Raw genomic sequence first — 15,282 nt, 5'->3', positions numbered from 1 at the left:
AGTTGGAACCCAACAGAGCCATTTCAGAAGACAGAACGCTTCCAGTGTTTTGAGGGCTTCTAACCCAGACCGTGAATGCTCATATTGCTGTGCATCTTCTAAAAATATCCAAATTACTACCAATGAGAGGGACGGATCAGGTTTCCCTCTAAAATGGTGCCAGTCTACAAAGGCCACATAATTGTCGGGGCACCAGTAGAATAGCCAGTGATGCAGTGATTCTAATCCAAACATCGAAATTTATGTGAGCCAACTTGAATTTATGTCTAAAAATAGCAGAAGTCTGCGAACCGAGTGCTATTGAATTGACACGTCAAATTAATGCAGAGGCTCCACAAGGACTGTTGAGTCTCAGAAATTCATTAATTCAATGGAGTCATCATTTGTCCAAATCTACCAATAGGGGCCCAAGATGCATTTTAGCAAGTATTTTTGCTGTGATGTGGCCCCAACAGCATGACAGCATTGAAACATGGTGTGAGTTCAGGAACAAACCTCATCTTTTAATTTCATGAGTATTGAAATCTTTCCCTTTCTACACTGTGAGGATCTTGAGGTCATACAGCTTCAAGAGATAACCCATTTTGCTCCCTTCTTGTAGTTTTGCTTCAGTGTTTCCGCCGCACTCATTAGAGCACTTAGAGATTATTAATCATCCGATCATCCTTAGATCATTAGATCTCCATGTGACATCATTAGATCATCATTAAATCATTGGCTCATCATTAGATCAGTGGCTCACCATTAGATGATTGGATCATCATTAGATCATTGGGTCATCATTAGATCTCTATATGAGATCATCCATCCATCCATCCATCCATTCTCTACCGCTTATCCGGGGTCGGGTCGCGGGGGCAGCAGCCTAAGGAGAGAAGCCCAGACTTCCCTCTCCCCAGCTACCTCCTCCAGCTCATCCGGAGGGATCCCCAGGTGTTCCCAGGCCAGTCGAGAGACATAGTCTCTCCAACGTGTCCTGGGTCTCCCCGGGGGTCTCCTACCGGAGGGACATGCCCTGAACACCTCACCAGGGAGGCGTCCAGGGGGCATCCTGACTAGATGCCCAAGCCACCCCATCTGGCTCCTCTCAACGCGGAGGAGCAGCGACTCTACTCCGAGCTCCTCCCGGATGGCAGAGCTTCTCACCCTATCTCTAAGGGAGAGCCCAGCCACCCTACGGAGGAAGCTCATTTCAGCCGCTTGTACCCGTGATCTTGTTCTTTCGGTCATTACCCAAAGCTCATGACCATAGGTGAGGGTAGGAACGAAGATCGACCGGTAAATCGAGAGCTTCGCCTTTCGGCTCAGCTCTCTCTTCACCACAACGGACCGGTGCAGAGTCCGCATTACTGTGGACGCCGCACCGATCCGCCTGTCGATCTCCCGCTCCATTCTTCCCTCACTCGTGAACAAGACCCCGAGGTACTTAAACTCCTCCACTTGGGGCAGGATCTCCTCCTTTACCCGGAGAAGGCACTCCACCTTTTTCCGGTCGAGAACCATGGCCTCGGATTTGGAGGTGCTGATTCTCATCCCAGCCGCTTCACATGCGGCGGCGAACCGATCCAGTGATAGTTGGAGGTCACGGGCCGATGAAGCCAACAGGACCACATCATCCGCAAAAAGCAGAGACGCGATCCTGAGGTCACCAAACCGGATCCCCTCAACACCATGACTGCACCTAGAAATTCTGTCCATAAAAATTATGAACAGAATCGGTGACAAAGGGCAGCCCTGGCGGAGGCCAACCCTCACCGGAAACGAGTTCGACTTACTGCCAGCAATTCGGACCAAACTCTGGCACCGATCGTACAGGGAGCGGACAGCCCGTATCAGCGGGCCCGACACCCCATACTCTCGGAGGACCCCCCACAGGACCCCCCGAGGGACACGGTCGAATGCCTTCTCCAAGTCCACAAAACACATGTGGACTGGTTGGGCAAACTCCCATGCACCCTCGAAGACCCTGCGGAGGGTGTAGAGCTGGTCCACTGTTCCACGCCCAGGACGAAAACCACATTGCTCCTCCTGAATCCGAGGTTCGACTATCTGGCGGACCCTCCTCTCCAGTACCCCTGAATAGACCTTACCAGGGAGGCTGAGGAGTGTGATCCCCCTATAGTTGGAACACACCCTCCGGTCCCCCTTCTTAAAAAGAGGGACTACCACCCCGGTCTGCCAATCCAGCGGCACTGCCCCCGATGTCCACGCGATGTTGCAGAGTCGAGTCAACCACGACAGCCCTACAACATCCAGAGCCTTAAGGGACTCTGGGCGGATCTCATCCACCCCCGGGGCCTTGCCACCGAGGAGTTTTTTAACTACCTCGGCAACTTCAGCCCCGGAGATACGAGAGCCCATCTCCAGGTCCCCAGGCCCTACTTCCTCACTGGAAGGCGTGTTGGTGGGATTGAGGAGGTCCTCGAAGTATTCCTTCCACCGATCCACAACATCCCGAGTTGAGGTCAGCAGCACACCATCACCACTATACACAGTGTTGACAGTGCACTGCTTCCCCCTCCTCAGACGCCGGATGGTGGTCCAGAACCTTTTCGAGGCCGTCCGAAAGTCGTTCTCCATGGCCTCACCGAACTCTTCCCATGCCCGAGTCTTTGCCTTGGCAACCGCCGTAGCTGCACTCCGCTTGGCACGCCGGTACCCATCTGCTGCCTCAGGAGTCCCACAGGCCAGTAAGGCCCGATACGACTCCTTCTTCAGCTTGACGGCATCCCTTGTTCGGGCATTGCCGCCATGACAGGCACCAACCACCTTGCGGCCACAGCACCGGTCAGCTGCCCCAACAATGGAGGCACGGAACACGGTCCACTCGGACTCAATGTCCCCCGCCTCCCCCGGGACATGGTCAAAGCTCTCCCGGAGGCGTGAGTTGAAGCTCCTTCTGACAGGGGACTCTGCCAGGCGTTCCCAGCAGACCCTCACAACACGTTTGGGCCTGCCAGGTCTGTCTGGCATCCTTCCCCACCATCGGAGCCAACTCACCACCAGGTGGTGGTCAGTTGACAGCTCCGCCCCTCTCTTCACCCGAGTGTCCAGAACATGCGGCCGCAAATCCGATGACACAACCACAAAGTCGATCATCGATCTGCGGCCTAAGGCGTCCTGGTGCCAAGTGCACATGTGGACGCCTTTATGTCTGAACAAGGTGTTCGTTATGGACAATCTGAGACGAGCACAGAAGTCCAATAACAAAACACCACTCGGGTTCAGATCAGGGGGGCCGTTCTTCCCAATCACACCTCTCCAGGTTACACTGTCATTGCCAACGTGAGCATTGAAGTCACCCAGGAGGACGAGGGAGCCCCCAGAAGGGGCTCTCTCCAGCACTCCCTCTAAGGACTCCAAAAAGGGTGGATACGCTGAACTGCCGTTTGGACCATAGGCACAAACAACAGTCATGATCCGTCCCCTCACCCGAAGGCGAAGGGAGGCTACCCTCTCATCCACCGGGGTAAACTCCAATACACAGGCACTGAGCTGGGGAGCAACCATAATTGCCACCCCTGCTCGTCGCCTCTCACCATCGGCAACTCCAGAGTGGTAGAGAGTCCAACCCCTCTCAAGAAGACTGGTTCCAGAGCCCTTGCCGTGCGTCGAGGTGAGGCCAACTATATCTAGTCGGAACTTCTCAACCTCGCGCACCAACTCAGGCTCCTTTCCCACCAGAGAGGTGACATTCCATGTCCCTAGAGCCAGTTTGTGCAGCCGGGAATCAGACCGCCAAGGTCCCTGCCTCCGGCTGCTACCCAAAACACAATGCACCCGACCCCCTTGGCCCCTCCTGCAGGTGGTGAGCCCACGGGAAGGGGGTCCCATGTTGCCTCTTCGGGCTGCGCCCGGCCGGACTCCATGGGTAGAGGTCCGGCCACCAGGCGCTCGCCAACGTGCCCCACCCCCAGGCCTGGCTCCAGGAGGGGGCCCCGGTGACCCGCATCCGGGCAAGGGAAACTTGGCACCAATGTTGTTCAGCATCATTAGGGGGTCCTGGGCTACGCTTTGTCTGGTCCCTCACCTAGGACCTGTTTGCCATGGGTGGCCCTACCAGGGGCATATAGCCCCAGACAACGGAGCTCCTAGGATCATTGGGACACGCAAACCCCTCCACCACGATAAGGTGGCAGCCCAGGGAGGGGTATATGAGATCATTAGATCATTAAATCTCAACATTAGATCATCATTTGATCTCTACATGAGATCATTAGATCTTTACATTTGATCATCATTGGATTTCTATATGAGATCATTAGATCTCTACAAAAGATCATTAGATCATCATTAGAACTGTGAGATAATGAGATCATTAGATCTCTAAATGAGATCATTAGATTATTAATAAATAATTAGATCTTCATTAGATCTCTGTGTGATCATTAGATCACGATGGCAGCTCCATGGTTGAGAATGACTGCATTAAATTATTCGAACATTACATGTCTACACAAGATAATTAGATCTCTACATGAGATCATTAGATTTCTACATAAAATAGGTGATCATTAGATCACCCATAGATCTCTACCTGAGACCATTTGATCTGTATTTGAGATCATTAGATCTCTATGTGAGATCATTACATCATTAGATCTCAATGTGAGATAATTAGATCATGATGCCTACCCTATGGTTAAGAATGACTGCAATAAATTATCACTAGATGTCTACGCAAGATCATTAAATGTCTACATGAGATCATTAGATTATCATTGGATCTCTACATGCAATCCTTAGATCAACATTTCATCTCTACACGAGATCATTAGATAATCATTAGATATCTACATGAGGTCATTAGATGTTTACATATGATCATTAGATCATCATTAGATCTCCACATGAGATCATTAGATCTTTACTAGATCTCTACCTGAGATCATTAGATTATCATTAGATCTCTACATGCAATCCTTAGATCAACATTACATCTCTACATGAGATCATTAGATCATCAGTAGATCATAAGATCTCTACATTAGATCATTAGATCATCATTGGATATTTATGTGAGATCATTAGATCACGGACATCATGATGTCGAACATTGTCTCTTGGAGAAAAACCAGATGAGACATTCTGAATCCACAAGAAGTCCTGTTTTCTGTTCAGTTCCGGCCGTATTTCCTCCCTAAAGTGAGGAACACACATAAAGATAATTGGGCTGGTTGTTTCAACTGTGTTTGCCACTTGCTGTCATGTTTCATCTTTGTTTTTGCTAGATCAGGTGGGATCATGTGATTGTGGTTGGGTGAAGGGACAGACTCTTCGTGTGTGTTGTGCTGTGTTGTGATTAAGGGAGCAGGGGTTAGGGGTTATGATTAGAGCCCAATATCAGCGGAAGTACCCGGGTCATGGTGTGCCGAACCCATAAAAGCCAGGTCAATTATAGGGTGAAGCGGTCTAAATGCTGATATTTTAATGTTCATACTTGTCACACTCTGCTCCAGCCCATGGACTCAGTTCTTTTCCACTCCCCTGCTCACACCACACCCTCTGATCACACGCCTGCTCTCAGTCATTGATCACACACCTGCTCTCAGTCACTGATCACACACCTGCCCTCACTCATCAATCAGTTCACCTACCAGTATATATTCTCCAGCCTCACACTCACTCAGTGCCAGATTGTCTCTGCTATGCATGACCTTCCAGCGTTTACCTGCCTGTCTTCCCGGAATCGACCCTGCCTGTTCTGCCTGACCCCCGGTAAATTAATCCTGTCAGCCAGCTGTCAAGCTCAGCCAGTCTCCCTATGGATTGTTTGCCTGATTCTGCCTGCCTCCCGGTTACTTTTTGCCTGCCGCGACCAAGTCCACTGCCCCGCTCTCGAACTGTCCGTTGTTTGCCAGATTGCAGTTAATAAACCTGTTAACTGATCAGCAGTTCTTTGCCTGTTGTGTACTGCACTGGGGTCCATACCATACCTGTCACAATACTGTCATCAAATGCTGATGATACAGGTTTAAAAGGGCTTTTTAGCTGGTGGGAAAGGCGCTTCTGTAGGCTCCTTGTCCTCTTTAATTTTCTCTCTCACACACACACTCGGTAATCCCACCTGACTAGTGTCATTGACATTGTTTCTGTTTGTCAGCGTGGAACGCTTCATGGAGCAGCCTGAGGTCCATACGTAAGTGCGCACACACACACACACACACACACACACACACACACACACACACACACACACACACGTGCGCGTCTGATTGTTGTCACAGTCTGACAGAGCGTGAGTGAATGAAATGCATCAACATCATTACTAGGGGAGGAGCAAACAACTGATTCTGTCAGCAGGTAAAGAACAAAGCTCACATTTGACTTTAATAGTTAATTAACACTTCATTACTCTGGTAGTTTTAATGATTTATGAAATGGTTCTGCATTAATCGCACATGCACGAACAGATACAAACACACGCACATACTTGCTGGGAACCAGGTAAATTGGTGGAGGTAACAGGATGTTTGTTGGAGGAACCCCCTCCTGACATGTTCATATCTAATATTTTCATTTTCATTGTTTCAGTAACAAACCTGAACTAACTTTGACTGATTTGTAGTGTGTGTGTGAGATGTTTTGGACGGTGGTGAGGTGATATCTTTGGTTCCATTAAATAATCAAATAAAAAAAATAAGTAAAGAACAGAAAAGTGCAAGTAGGATATTTTGTTAGTCTTGCTCCTTGGTTCCAGCAGGGCTCATGAGCTACCACCTCATGCTGGCAAAAGAGAACTGCACAGTCAGTAAGGAAGCCGTAGCATTAGTCATCATCCTGTTTTTAGAGATGCTGCTCTGCCCCCTAACTACACTTGGTTATTGTGGGCTGTAACACATCAACCATAAAGGGGCTGTAAAGATGCATATCGTACCCTAGTGTTTAGGAGGACAGGTTCCCCTTACTTATCCCACTTTCTCCATTGCGTATAAACTGGAACAAGGAACATATTCAGATAAGACACAAGAGTCCCTTTATGAGCATAGGTGGATTAAACTGGGCATGTAAAGGTACTGAGTGAAGACAGCTGCTAACTGCGTGCACATGCACTCAGAGTTCAGCCTGAGACTCCAGCCGGACCAGAAGCCCTCCTGCCGTTGATGTTATGCAGCACCTGTTTTCTCCCTGTGATGAGTTAGTGATGTGTGATGGCTGTTAATGGTGGGTGGAGGACGGTTGAGCAGGCATGCTACCAATGGGGTTGTTGGTGGTCTGCTCAACAGAATCTGATGTCAGAACCACTCTGTCTCTCCCTGGTTTGTTGTGATGCGGATGAGGGGCTGCTTAGTAGCTGAGGGGGGACTTTTAAAGTTAGTGTCTAGTGTTTTTGTGGAATTTGGATGACACCAACTTCAGATTTGTGTGGCTATCATCCTGATCTTGGTCCAAAGGCAATTCGGATTTATTCCAGGTGCTTCCATGGGCAAATTATCCCTTTGGGGGGTGTGGGGGGGGGGTAAGTTTACTGGAACAAAACAGTTTCTCCAGTATACTTTAAAAAGTGCTGGGAACGGGAGAGGTCGGCAGATGGTTCCTCATTGTTGCGATAAGATTAATCTATAATTTTTTTTTTTTGCTTTTTATGAATAAAAACTATTTAACTATAAGAAGTATAATTTTTATCTGGTTAAAATGCTGATATTGGGGTATTTCTGGAGATTAAATAATTAGCCCTGAGGTCAGTTGCTAGCCTGTTACCGTGATGTCAGATGTGTGGTTCTTTCTGCAGGGGTCGTCTGCTGGTGGGAACCTTCGTGGCGCTCTTCTTCCACCTGTTGACGCTGCTGTCTGTCCGGAACAAACCCTTCTCCTATGTGTCTGAAGGTAAATTCGGCACCTTGTATCACTGGATGCTCATCCTGGACTGATGTTTTTGCTGCTGACTGTGGGATTGATAAATCCTCCCAACTCACTGGGGAACAGCAACAATTTGTCTTTGTTATATTTTAGGAGATTATTGAAAAACAGTCGTTGCTTAATAAATGAGAAGCACAGGGAAGGCTTAGGGCTTGGTCCCCAATTAATTACTCCAAATCAATAAGTTCTAAAACCAAACAGTTGGTGCGTCTCAAACTATGACAACACAGCTTTGCAAATTAATTTCAGAAGATTTCTTTTGGTATGTTTGCATTGGTGGGACATCTCATGTGTGTTGTCATGCAACATATAAACTGGATTTTCCTGCGGCACACCTGTCAGACATGCTGCCAACCTTCAGCACACTGAGACACAAAGTTTGTGTGGGCCTAACCAGAGCCGGTCAGGAGCACGTGCTCTCGCTTACTGACTGGATGGACCATCTATAAAGCCGCGTGAATCATGTTGACCTGGATGGTTTTACAACTGATCTTCAGTTGTCCCTCAACTTTCCTGTTGTCTTCCTCCAACGAGGTCACCTGTCAGATCTTTGATAAACTCATTTGTCAAGGTTCCAAACTGGAGCCTTGTGGACCTTCATATGATAACCTGTGAGGAAGATTAGTTTCTCTCGCAGCTGTCCACATCTGTCTGTCTCCCTTTGTCCTGGAATTCCCAATAAAATGTCCAGAAAGACACAATTCAACGATGGAATAATGCAGCAAATTGAGCAGAACTGAGAGAGCAGAAGAAGCATTAACAGAATTATTGAAAACATAAAGATCTCAAGATCTTTTTAATAATTCCAACTGCAGAATTTCTTTAGTGATTTTAATCAGCAGAACATAAATCACAGAAGTAGTTCTATTTTTATCTACAGGAACATTTTTATGTGGACAAAAAAGTGGTTCTTCTCTGACTGATTCATGCTGAAAAGTCTTGAATGAGGTCAAATGTGTGTGTGTCTGTCTCTGTGTGTGTCTGTGTGTCAGCTGTCTGCAGCAGTCTCAACATCACTTAACATCTGACATTTTGGAATGGGAAGAGGAAAGTACGCACAAACACAATATCACTAACACACACACACACACACACAGCTAGACTAAAAGTGCATTATGCAACCATGTTCCAGACAGTGGTAATGTAGTGTGCCAGAGGGGCAGGCACATGCTAACACACTCCCCCCCCCCCCCCCCCCACCACTAATGTCATCCACACAGATCATAAATAAGTCACTCCATTGAAATGTTTGTTTAGACTGACTCACACTGCGAGCAAAAACAACCCCCCCCCCCCCCCCCCCCCCGATACACACAGAGACGCGCGCTCACATACACACCAACAGCACACAGAGAGCCCAGGTCTGAGGCGGATGGGATGTGAAAGGCCTTTGACCCGACACTGAGCCTCCAGGGTCCACCATGTCATCCACAGTTAAAGACGCAGAGACACAGTCAAGCGAGAGCGCTCATCTTTTTTTAAACACTGAGTGGGCGCCGCGCCACGCCGCCGTGTCCTCATCTCACTGTGATGCGGTTTGTTCACCATGATAGGATGGAGGAGTTGTTAGAGGAAACCTGAGTGTTCTGTGTTTCCTGATGAGTGATAGTTAACTTTTTGATATTCACAAGTTACAGACCTGATAAACGGTTTCCTGAACTCTCTGCTGGTCATCATCACCTCACTAGGTGCAGTTGTCACAGCTAAATGTATAGTTTGGGTGAAGCTGTGTGGGGGCTGTGTGTGTGATCTTACTCGATCTGCTGCAGGACTTGTTACACCCCTGATTAGGAACAAGCTGGAGGTTTGCAAGAGATGTCATTGGCTGTCTGGGGTCAGTTCATCACCACTCTGATAGCATGTGGTATTACAGTAAAACTCTTCATTTCGATCCTGATTCATATCATTGTGGGGTTTCATGTTCCTGCCTGGGTTCAGTTATGTGCAACAAATTGACATTAGTGCCATTAGCATCTGCATGTATTAAGTGGCGGAGCCTCATCCTCGAGTTCAGGTAGCACTATTTTTCAAATGATCCTCTGACCTACAGACTTGCTGTTGGGTTACTGGTGACAGCACTAATGGAAATTGTACTAACAATGACAATAACCTTAAAACTGTGGTGTGATTTTCTGCAGCGGCCAGCAGCAGTTGGCTCCAGGAACATGTGGCCGATCTTAGTCGAAGGTAAGACTTTAACACCTTTTTACTCATTCTGCTCCCAGTTACACTTTTGTGTGGCCCAGATTCCTCAGACAGTCAGTGAACAATAGTTATCAGAACAATAATTGGCAGATAATGTCACAGTCAGAAGAGTGGGGCAGGCAAACCCTTCCTCAACTAGACTCCGCTTCCATCTGCTGTCACATGGTTGGGATTCCATAACAGAGGCCCAGGTTTCTCTGGTGACCATGAGAAACTGTTGCAACACAAACAGGAATGACAGAAGAAGACAAGGACAATGACAGCAGAGTTGTAAATCGTGTTTTTTTTACAGAGGAGACACATTTTAATAGAAAGAAGTTGAAGGCAGATTTTATATAACGCAGTTGGCCTCCAGACCCTGCTGAGGTCAGGCTGGGACGCTGGATCACAGTGCACACACTGACTGCACATACAACGCTGAGGAGAGCATGCTATACAGAACACACACACACACACACACACACACACACACACACACACACACACACACACACACAGAGGAAACAAGGCTGGGACGTCCTGTTCATTTCTGTTCTCTCATCCAATCACAGCTCAGCTCTGCTGCACAGATCTCCAGGCTGTCGCCCTGAGTAACCTGCTGTGTGTTTGTGTGTGTCTGTGTATGTGTGTGCTAAATCCTGATTTAGATACTTGTGCGCTTGCTTCAGTCTGATTTTTTCACTGATTACAGATGATTGATCACTTCAGCAGATCTAATTCTGCTCCTGTGTGATGAAAGATAAGACTAAATCACTCAAGACCAACAGAAAGGTTCCTGCTCTTGCTTCTCCAACATGGTTCCATCTTTCAGATGTTTGTATTTGTCCTTTAATCTCTCCATCTGATGTTTCTGGATTAACACACATACACGCAAGGTCACATGTTAAATTATATCAATGCATCAAGGGGGATTATGGGGAAGCTGAAATAGTCAATCTCTTCCACAACTGGACTTTTCTTTCCTCCTCTTGGCTCAATCTGTCCATTGTCAGTCGTGAGTGCTGCTGTTGTCCTGACAACGGGTTGTTTTTCAATCAGTCTGTCAGTTTCACAGTCTGGAAGACAACGTGTGTCAGAGTCAAACACCATGGAGCAAACAGGCTCCGCCTCCATCCGCATAACCCTAACCCTTTGTTTCATTGAAGGCAACAAGTGGCCCATCCATCATCAATAACTGATCGATCAACACATGTTTGGGTTTGAAGTTTGTAATTACCTGTCTGTTCCTGGGTCTTTGATCGAGAACTGATAATGCGGGTGTGTGTGGCTCTTTGATGCTTCCATGGATCCTCGTACTTGGGTCTTCGATGAACACTCACCCCAGGTCTCCAGTTTATAGTCTTCATCCAAGGATCTGTAGTAGTTGGATACTTGGAGATCCTGATTGCTCCATGACAGAAAGTGAAAGGTTCCTGAGCAGAGACAGGGAACCTTCTGCTGAATCATTAAGGCTAACCTTGAGGAGAACCTTCAGATGCTAATGTGGTCCCAGTAAATCAGAACTGCAGCTTCCTCCAGTTCGGCCAGAGCTCAGACTCCAAACACCAGTGATCCCATCAAATCCAGTTCAGGTCCCGTAAAGTCCATTACGGCATTGTGATCGGGTTAAAGGCCTAATCCCAAAGACAAACATAAACACATGGGTCCTGCAGCTTAGAGAGGACGGCGCAGCCTGACAGATGGACCCAAATGTCCACCCACCGTCCAGCTGCAGCAGCAGAACTGTAACCAAGACATCCATTAATAATCTGATCACTCCTAGAAATGATCCCTCCTCTGCAACTTTGTTATTGATGGTGACTCTCGATGAGGCTAATGGATGGTTTGTACCCCTGCAGTCTGTGCGGCATCATTCCAGGTTTGAGCAGCGTGCTGCTGCCCCGCATGAACCCGTTTGTCCTGATCAACGTGGCGGGGGCACTCTCCCTCTGCATCACATACATGCTGATAGAAGTCAAGTAAGTTCTTCATCGGGATAATTTCTTCTGCTCTCACTGGGTAATAAATGATCACCAAGGTTACAATCTCCGGTTCTTTCAGTAACTACAACGCTGTGGACACGGCCTCGGCAGTCGCCATCGCCCTCATGACCTTCGGCACCATGTATCCTATGAGCATCTACAGTGGAAAAGTGCTGCTGCAGGTCAGAGACTCACATTGATAATCCACTGTTGCCATTGTGGTCTGGACGGGTTTGCTGTGTGTCTTTTTCTGTCCTCTGTCCGCTGCCAAACGTACAATATAAAATACCCTTATTGGGTTCTGTTTTGTGGACCTCTAGTTTGTTTAATTTCATTATTTTGACTCAAATGTCAAATTGACAAATTATTTATTGTGTGTCAGGTTTATTTTTCATAGAAATATATTTTAACGTGTGGCTTCTTCTACAGTTGAACCTGAACCACTGTAAACACTAGTTTTTGTTTTGAGAAATTTCCGGGTGTATTGTTTTCTCTTCCCACCTGACGTCCTGTCCCGTATGCGGAGCTTGTCGCCACCATCTTGCAAAAATAGGAGTTGTGTGTATTTTTTCGGAGGAATCATATCGTAACAGAGCCGCTGTAGACACGTAGGATTAAACCAGATGCGCCAGAACTGCATTTAGGGCTCACAACCTTCCAGATTCCAATTGTTCAGACCTGATTCTAACCCTGTCGTTATGTTGACAGACCACACCCCCCCACATCATTGGTCAACTGGACAAACTGCTCAGGGAGGTAAGACGTTCATACACTCCAGTTCCACAAATGTATCATCCTTTAATCCAGATATTTAATCAATTAACTATGATTGATTCTCCCTCATCTTCTGGATCAGGTGTCCACTCTTGACGGAGTGCTGGAGGTTCGGAATGAACACTTCTGGACTGTCGGCTTTGGATCTCTGGTATGTGACAGGGTTTGACTGTTTGGCAGCAATCGTAAAGGTCAAAGGCCAACACCAGTTCTTCTCTTAGCTTTTTCTGTTTGGCCTGTGGCCACCAATGTTCTGGTGGCCTTGTGGTTCTTCCTCTCTCCTGGTTCTGCCCTGAAGGTGAAGGCGAACTTTAAAGTGGAGCCACAAACATGTTGACAAAAGTATTTTACAAAACCTTCCATTTACCAAAGTCCTCACCAGAGAAATGTTTGATGGGTCCCTGCCTGCAGGGGGAGATGTTCTGTCTCTTGTTTCCTTGGTGCCTCTGCTTGCTGTTGCTCTGACTGTTGTTAGCGATTAGTCGACGGTTGTTGTCCGTCTGCTAACAGCAACTGTCCAAACTGATTTGACCCTCTGTTGCACTTCTGCCCCGTGTGTGTGTGTGTGTGTGTGTGTGTGTGTGTGTGTGTGTCTAAATCCTCAAAGACAGAAATAATGGAAACAACAACATAACTTACTGTGATAAAAATACTGTAACTAAACAGCGAAACTTACAGTAATTAAATTACTGTAACTAAACATTGCAACTCACTATAATTAAGTTACTGTAACAACATAATTTACTGGAATTGAATTACCGTGAGTAAACAACGTAACTTACTGTAATGTAACTAAGTACACAAGCACATTCCACATGACTGTATCGGAGGTGTTGATCCCTTCATTTTATCCAAACAATCTCAAAATGGCGCGAATGCTTGGGGTCAGAAAATGTGACAGCGGCTCATAAGAGTCAAATAATTTAAACATGTACGTTTGTTGTTGAGTAACAACCATTAATGGTAGTTAAATAAGTTAGGTGTGGCCAACGACGTTAGTCTGCCTAGGCCAGCTTCCACAGAATATGGAGTGGTACACATCTGTCCCATACATCAACACTAAATATACTAATGATGTTCTGTCATTTTAAAGATTTTTGTAATAATTAAACCGGTCACTTTTGACTGTGTGGAATGAGCTCATCGTGGACTAATAACAATCCGTTATGTTACTGGGTCATTGTTGCTTGAAGAATTTGAATCTCTTGACTATTAGAATTAGATTTTGTGTGAAATCAAAGTTAGCTTTGCTGTTAGCATGATTTTTCAGCTGTTTCACCTACATTGTCTCCATTGTCTCCTCTCATCTGTTCCAGGCTGGGTCTGCCCATGTTCGTATCCGCCGTGATGCAAACGAGCAGCTGGTCCTGGCTCACGTCACTAACCGGCTGCTGCCATTGGTGTCCACACTGACGGTCCAGATATTTAAGGACGATTGGATGCGGCCCCTCCTCACTGGCACTGTGTCCTCCCCTGTTTCTGCTCCCCACCAAACCACCGTTGAAGGCTACACAGGTGCTGCCTCTTTGCCGCCTCTGGTGGCAGACCCATTGACTTCCACACCATCTAAACACAGCAGTCCTCTGCCTGAGTTTGCCTTTGAGACCCCAGGAAGAAATGTAGCACCTATGGTCCTTGCCACCTCTGGACTCCACCTTCCCAGGCCGCCATATGGCCTGGGACTCGCCTACGGACCATCTCACTACACAGGTGGACTAAATCAGGGCCCGGTCCAGTCTGGGTTCGGGCTGAGGCCCAGCATGCAGGCTCTGGGTGCGGCTTACAGAGGACTGGGGGTTCCTGCATCTGAAAACTTCAGGACTTCCTTTGGAGGGTCAGCAGTGTCTTTACAGTTTAGTACAGGCAACCCCAGCAACATACCATTACAGCAAAGACATTACCAACCGTGATCGTTTGGTCCACATCCAGACCCAGTCGCAGATCAGGACCAGCGCCGACAGACATGAGTTTCAGAGTTCAGCTGAATCCCAGCTGACGAGGAGGAAAAGCAGAAACCCGAGGTTGCACATGTGACCTTTAACCTATGACTTGGCAATCTGATGACAATGTTTGTATTTATACAGTTGTCATGGAGACAGAGTATTTGTTATTGTTCTGATATAATTGTGGGGCCACTCACACACACTCATGGTGAAAAGTATTAAACTCTTCTCAAACTTGATTGTTTTGTTTTTCACAAGGACCATCAATCTTGTCCACAACCATGTATAGTTAGGTTTAAGCATTATTTATAAGGATTTCCTAAATCATAAAAGGTTTTTTCAGTTTATGAACCAACACAGAGATAAATCAGGTGTTTTGATGCTACTGTAACAACTGGAAAACAACAGAAAATGTTGAGGACATACAAGGAGAGGGAAGATGGTGGTCTTGGGACTATTTTTTAAATAGAATAAAGACACAACATCCTGGAGGCATTCCCAACTTGCTTGTTTTTTTTTTCATGCTGCTTCCTTTTTCA

General features: G+C 47.0%; 1 protein-coding gene across 2 annotated transcripts in view; it reads left to right on the top strand.

The window, feature by feature from the left end:
- Nucleotides 1-14,982, top strand: part of slc30a6 (solute carrier family 30 member 6) — a 33,848-nt gene extending 18,866 nt beyond the window's left edge. For both annotated transcript variants that reach the window (XM_057047759.1, XM_057047760.1), the window contains 8 exons: nucleotides 6,104-6,139; nucleotides 7,733-7,827; nucleotides 9,999-10,047; nucleotides 11,904-12,023; nucleotides 12,106-12,208; nucleotides 12,735-12,782; nucleotides 12,883-12,951; nucleotides 14,117-14,982. In XM_057047759.1, the coding sequence (XP_056903739.1) occupies nucleotides 6,104-6,139; nucleotides 7,733-7,827; nucleotides 9,999-10,047; nucleotides 11,904-12,023; nucleotides 12,106-12,208; nucleotides 12,735-12,782; nucleotides 12,883-12,951; nucleotides 14,117-14,710 (1,114 nt within the window). In that variant the 3' untranslated portion in view covers nucleotides 14,711-14,982. The remainder of the gene's footprint in view (nucleotides 1-6,103; nucleotides 6,140-7,732; nucleotides 7,828-9,998; nucleotides 10,048-11,903; nucleotides 12,024-12,105; nucleotides 12,209-12,734; nucleotides 12,783-12,882; nucleotides 12,952-14,116) is intronic.
- The last annotated feature ends 300 nt before the right edge of the window (nucleotides 14,983-15,282 follow it).

This window comes from Takifugu flavidus, chromosome 11 (assembly GCF_003711565.1).
Source record: "Takifugu flavidus isolate HTHZ2018 chromosome 11, ASM371156v2, whole genome shotgun sequence".
Taxonomy (NCBI): domain Eukaryota; kingdom Metazoa; phylum Chordata; class Actinopteri; order Tetraodontiformes; family Tetraodontidae; genus Takifugu; species Takifugu flavidus.
Note: the sequence above shows the minus strand (reverse complement) of the source record. Positions and strands in the feature narration are given on the sequence as shown.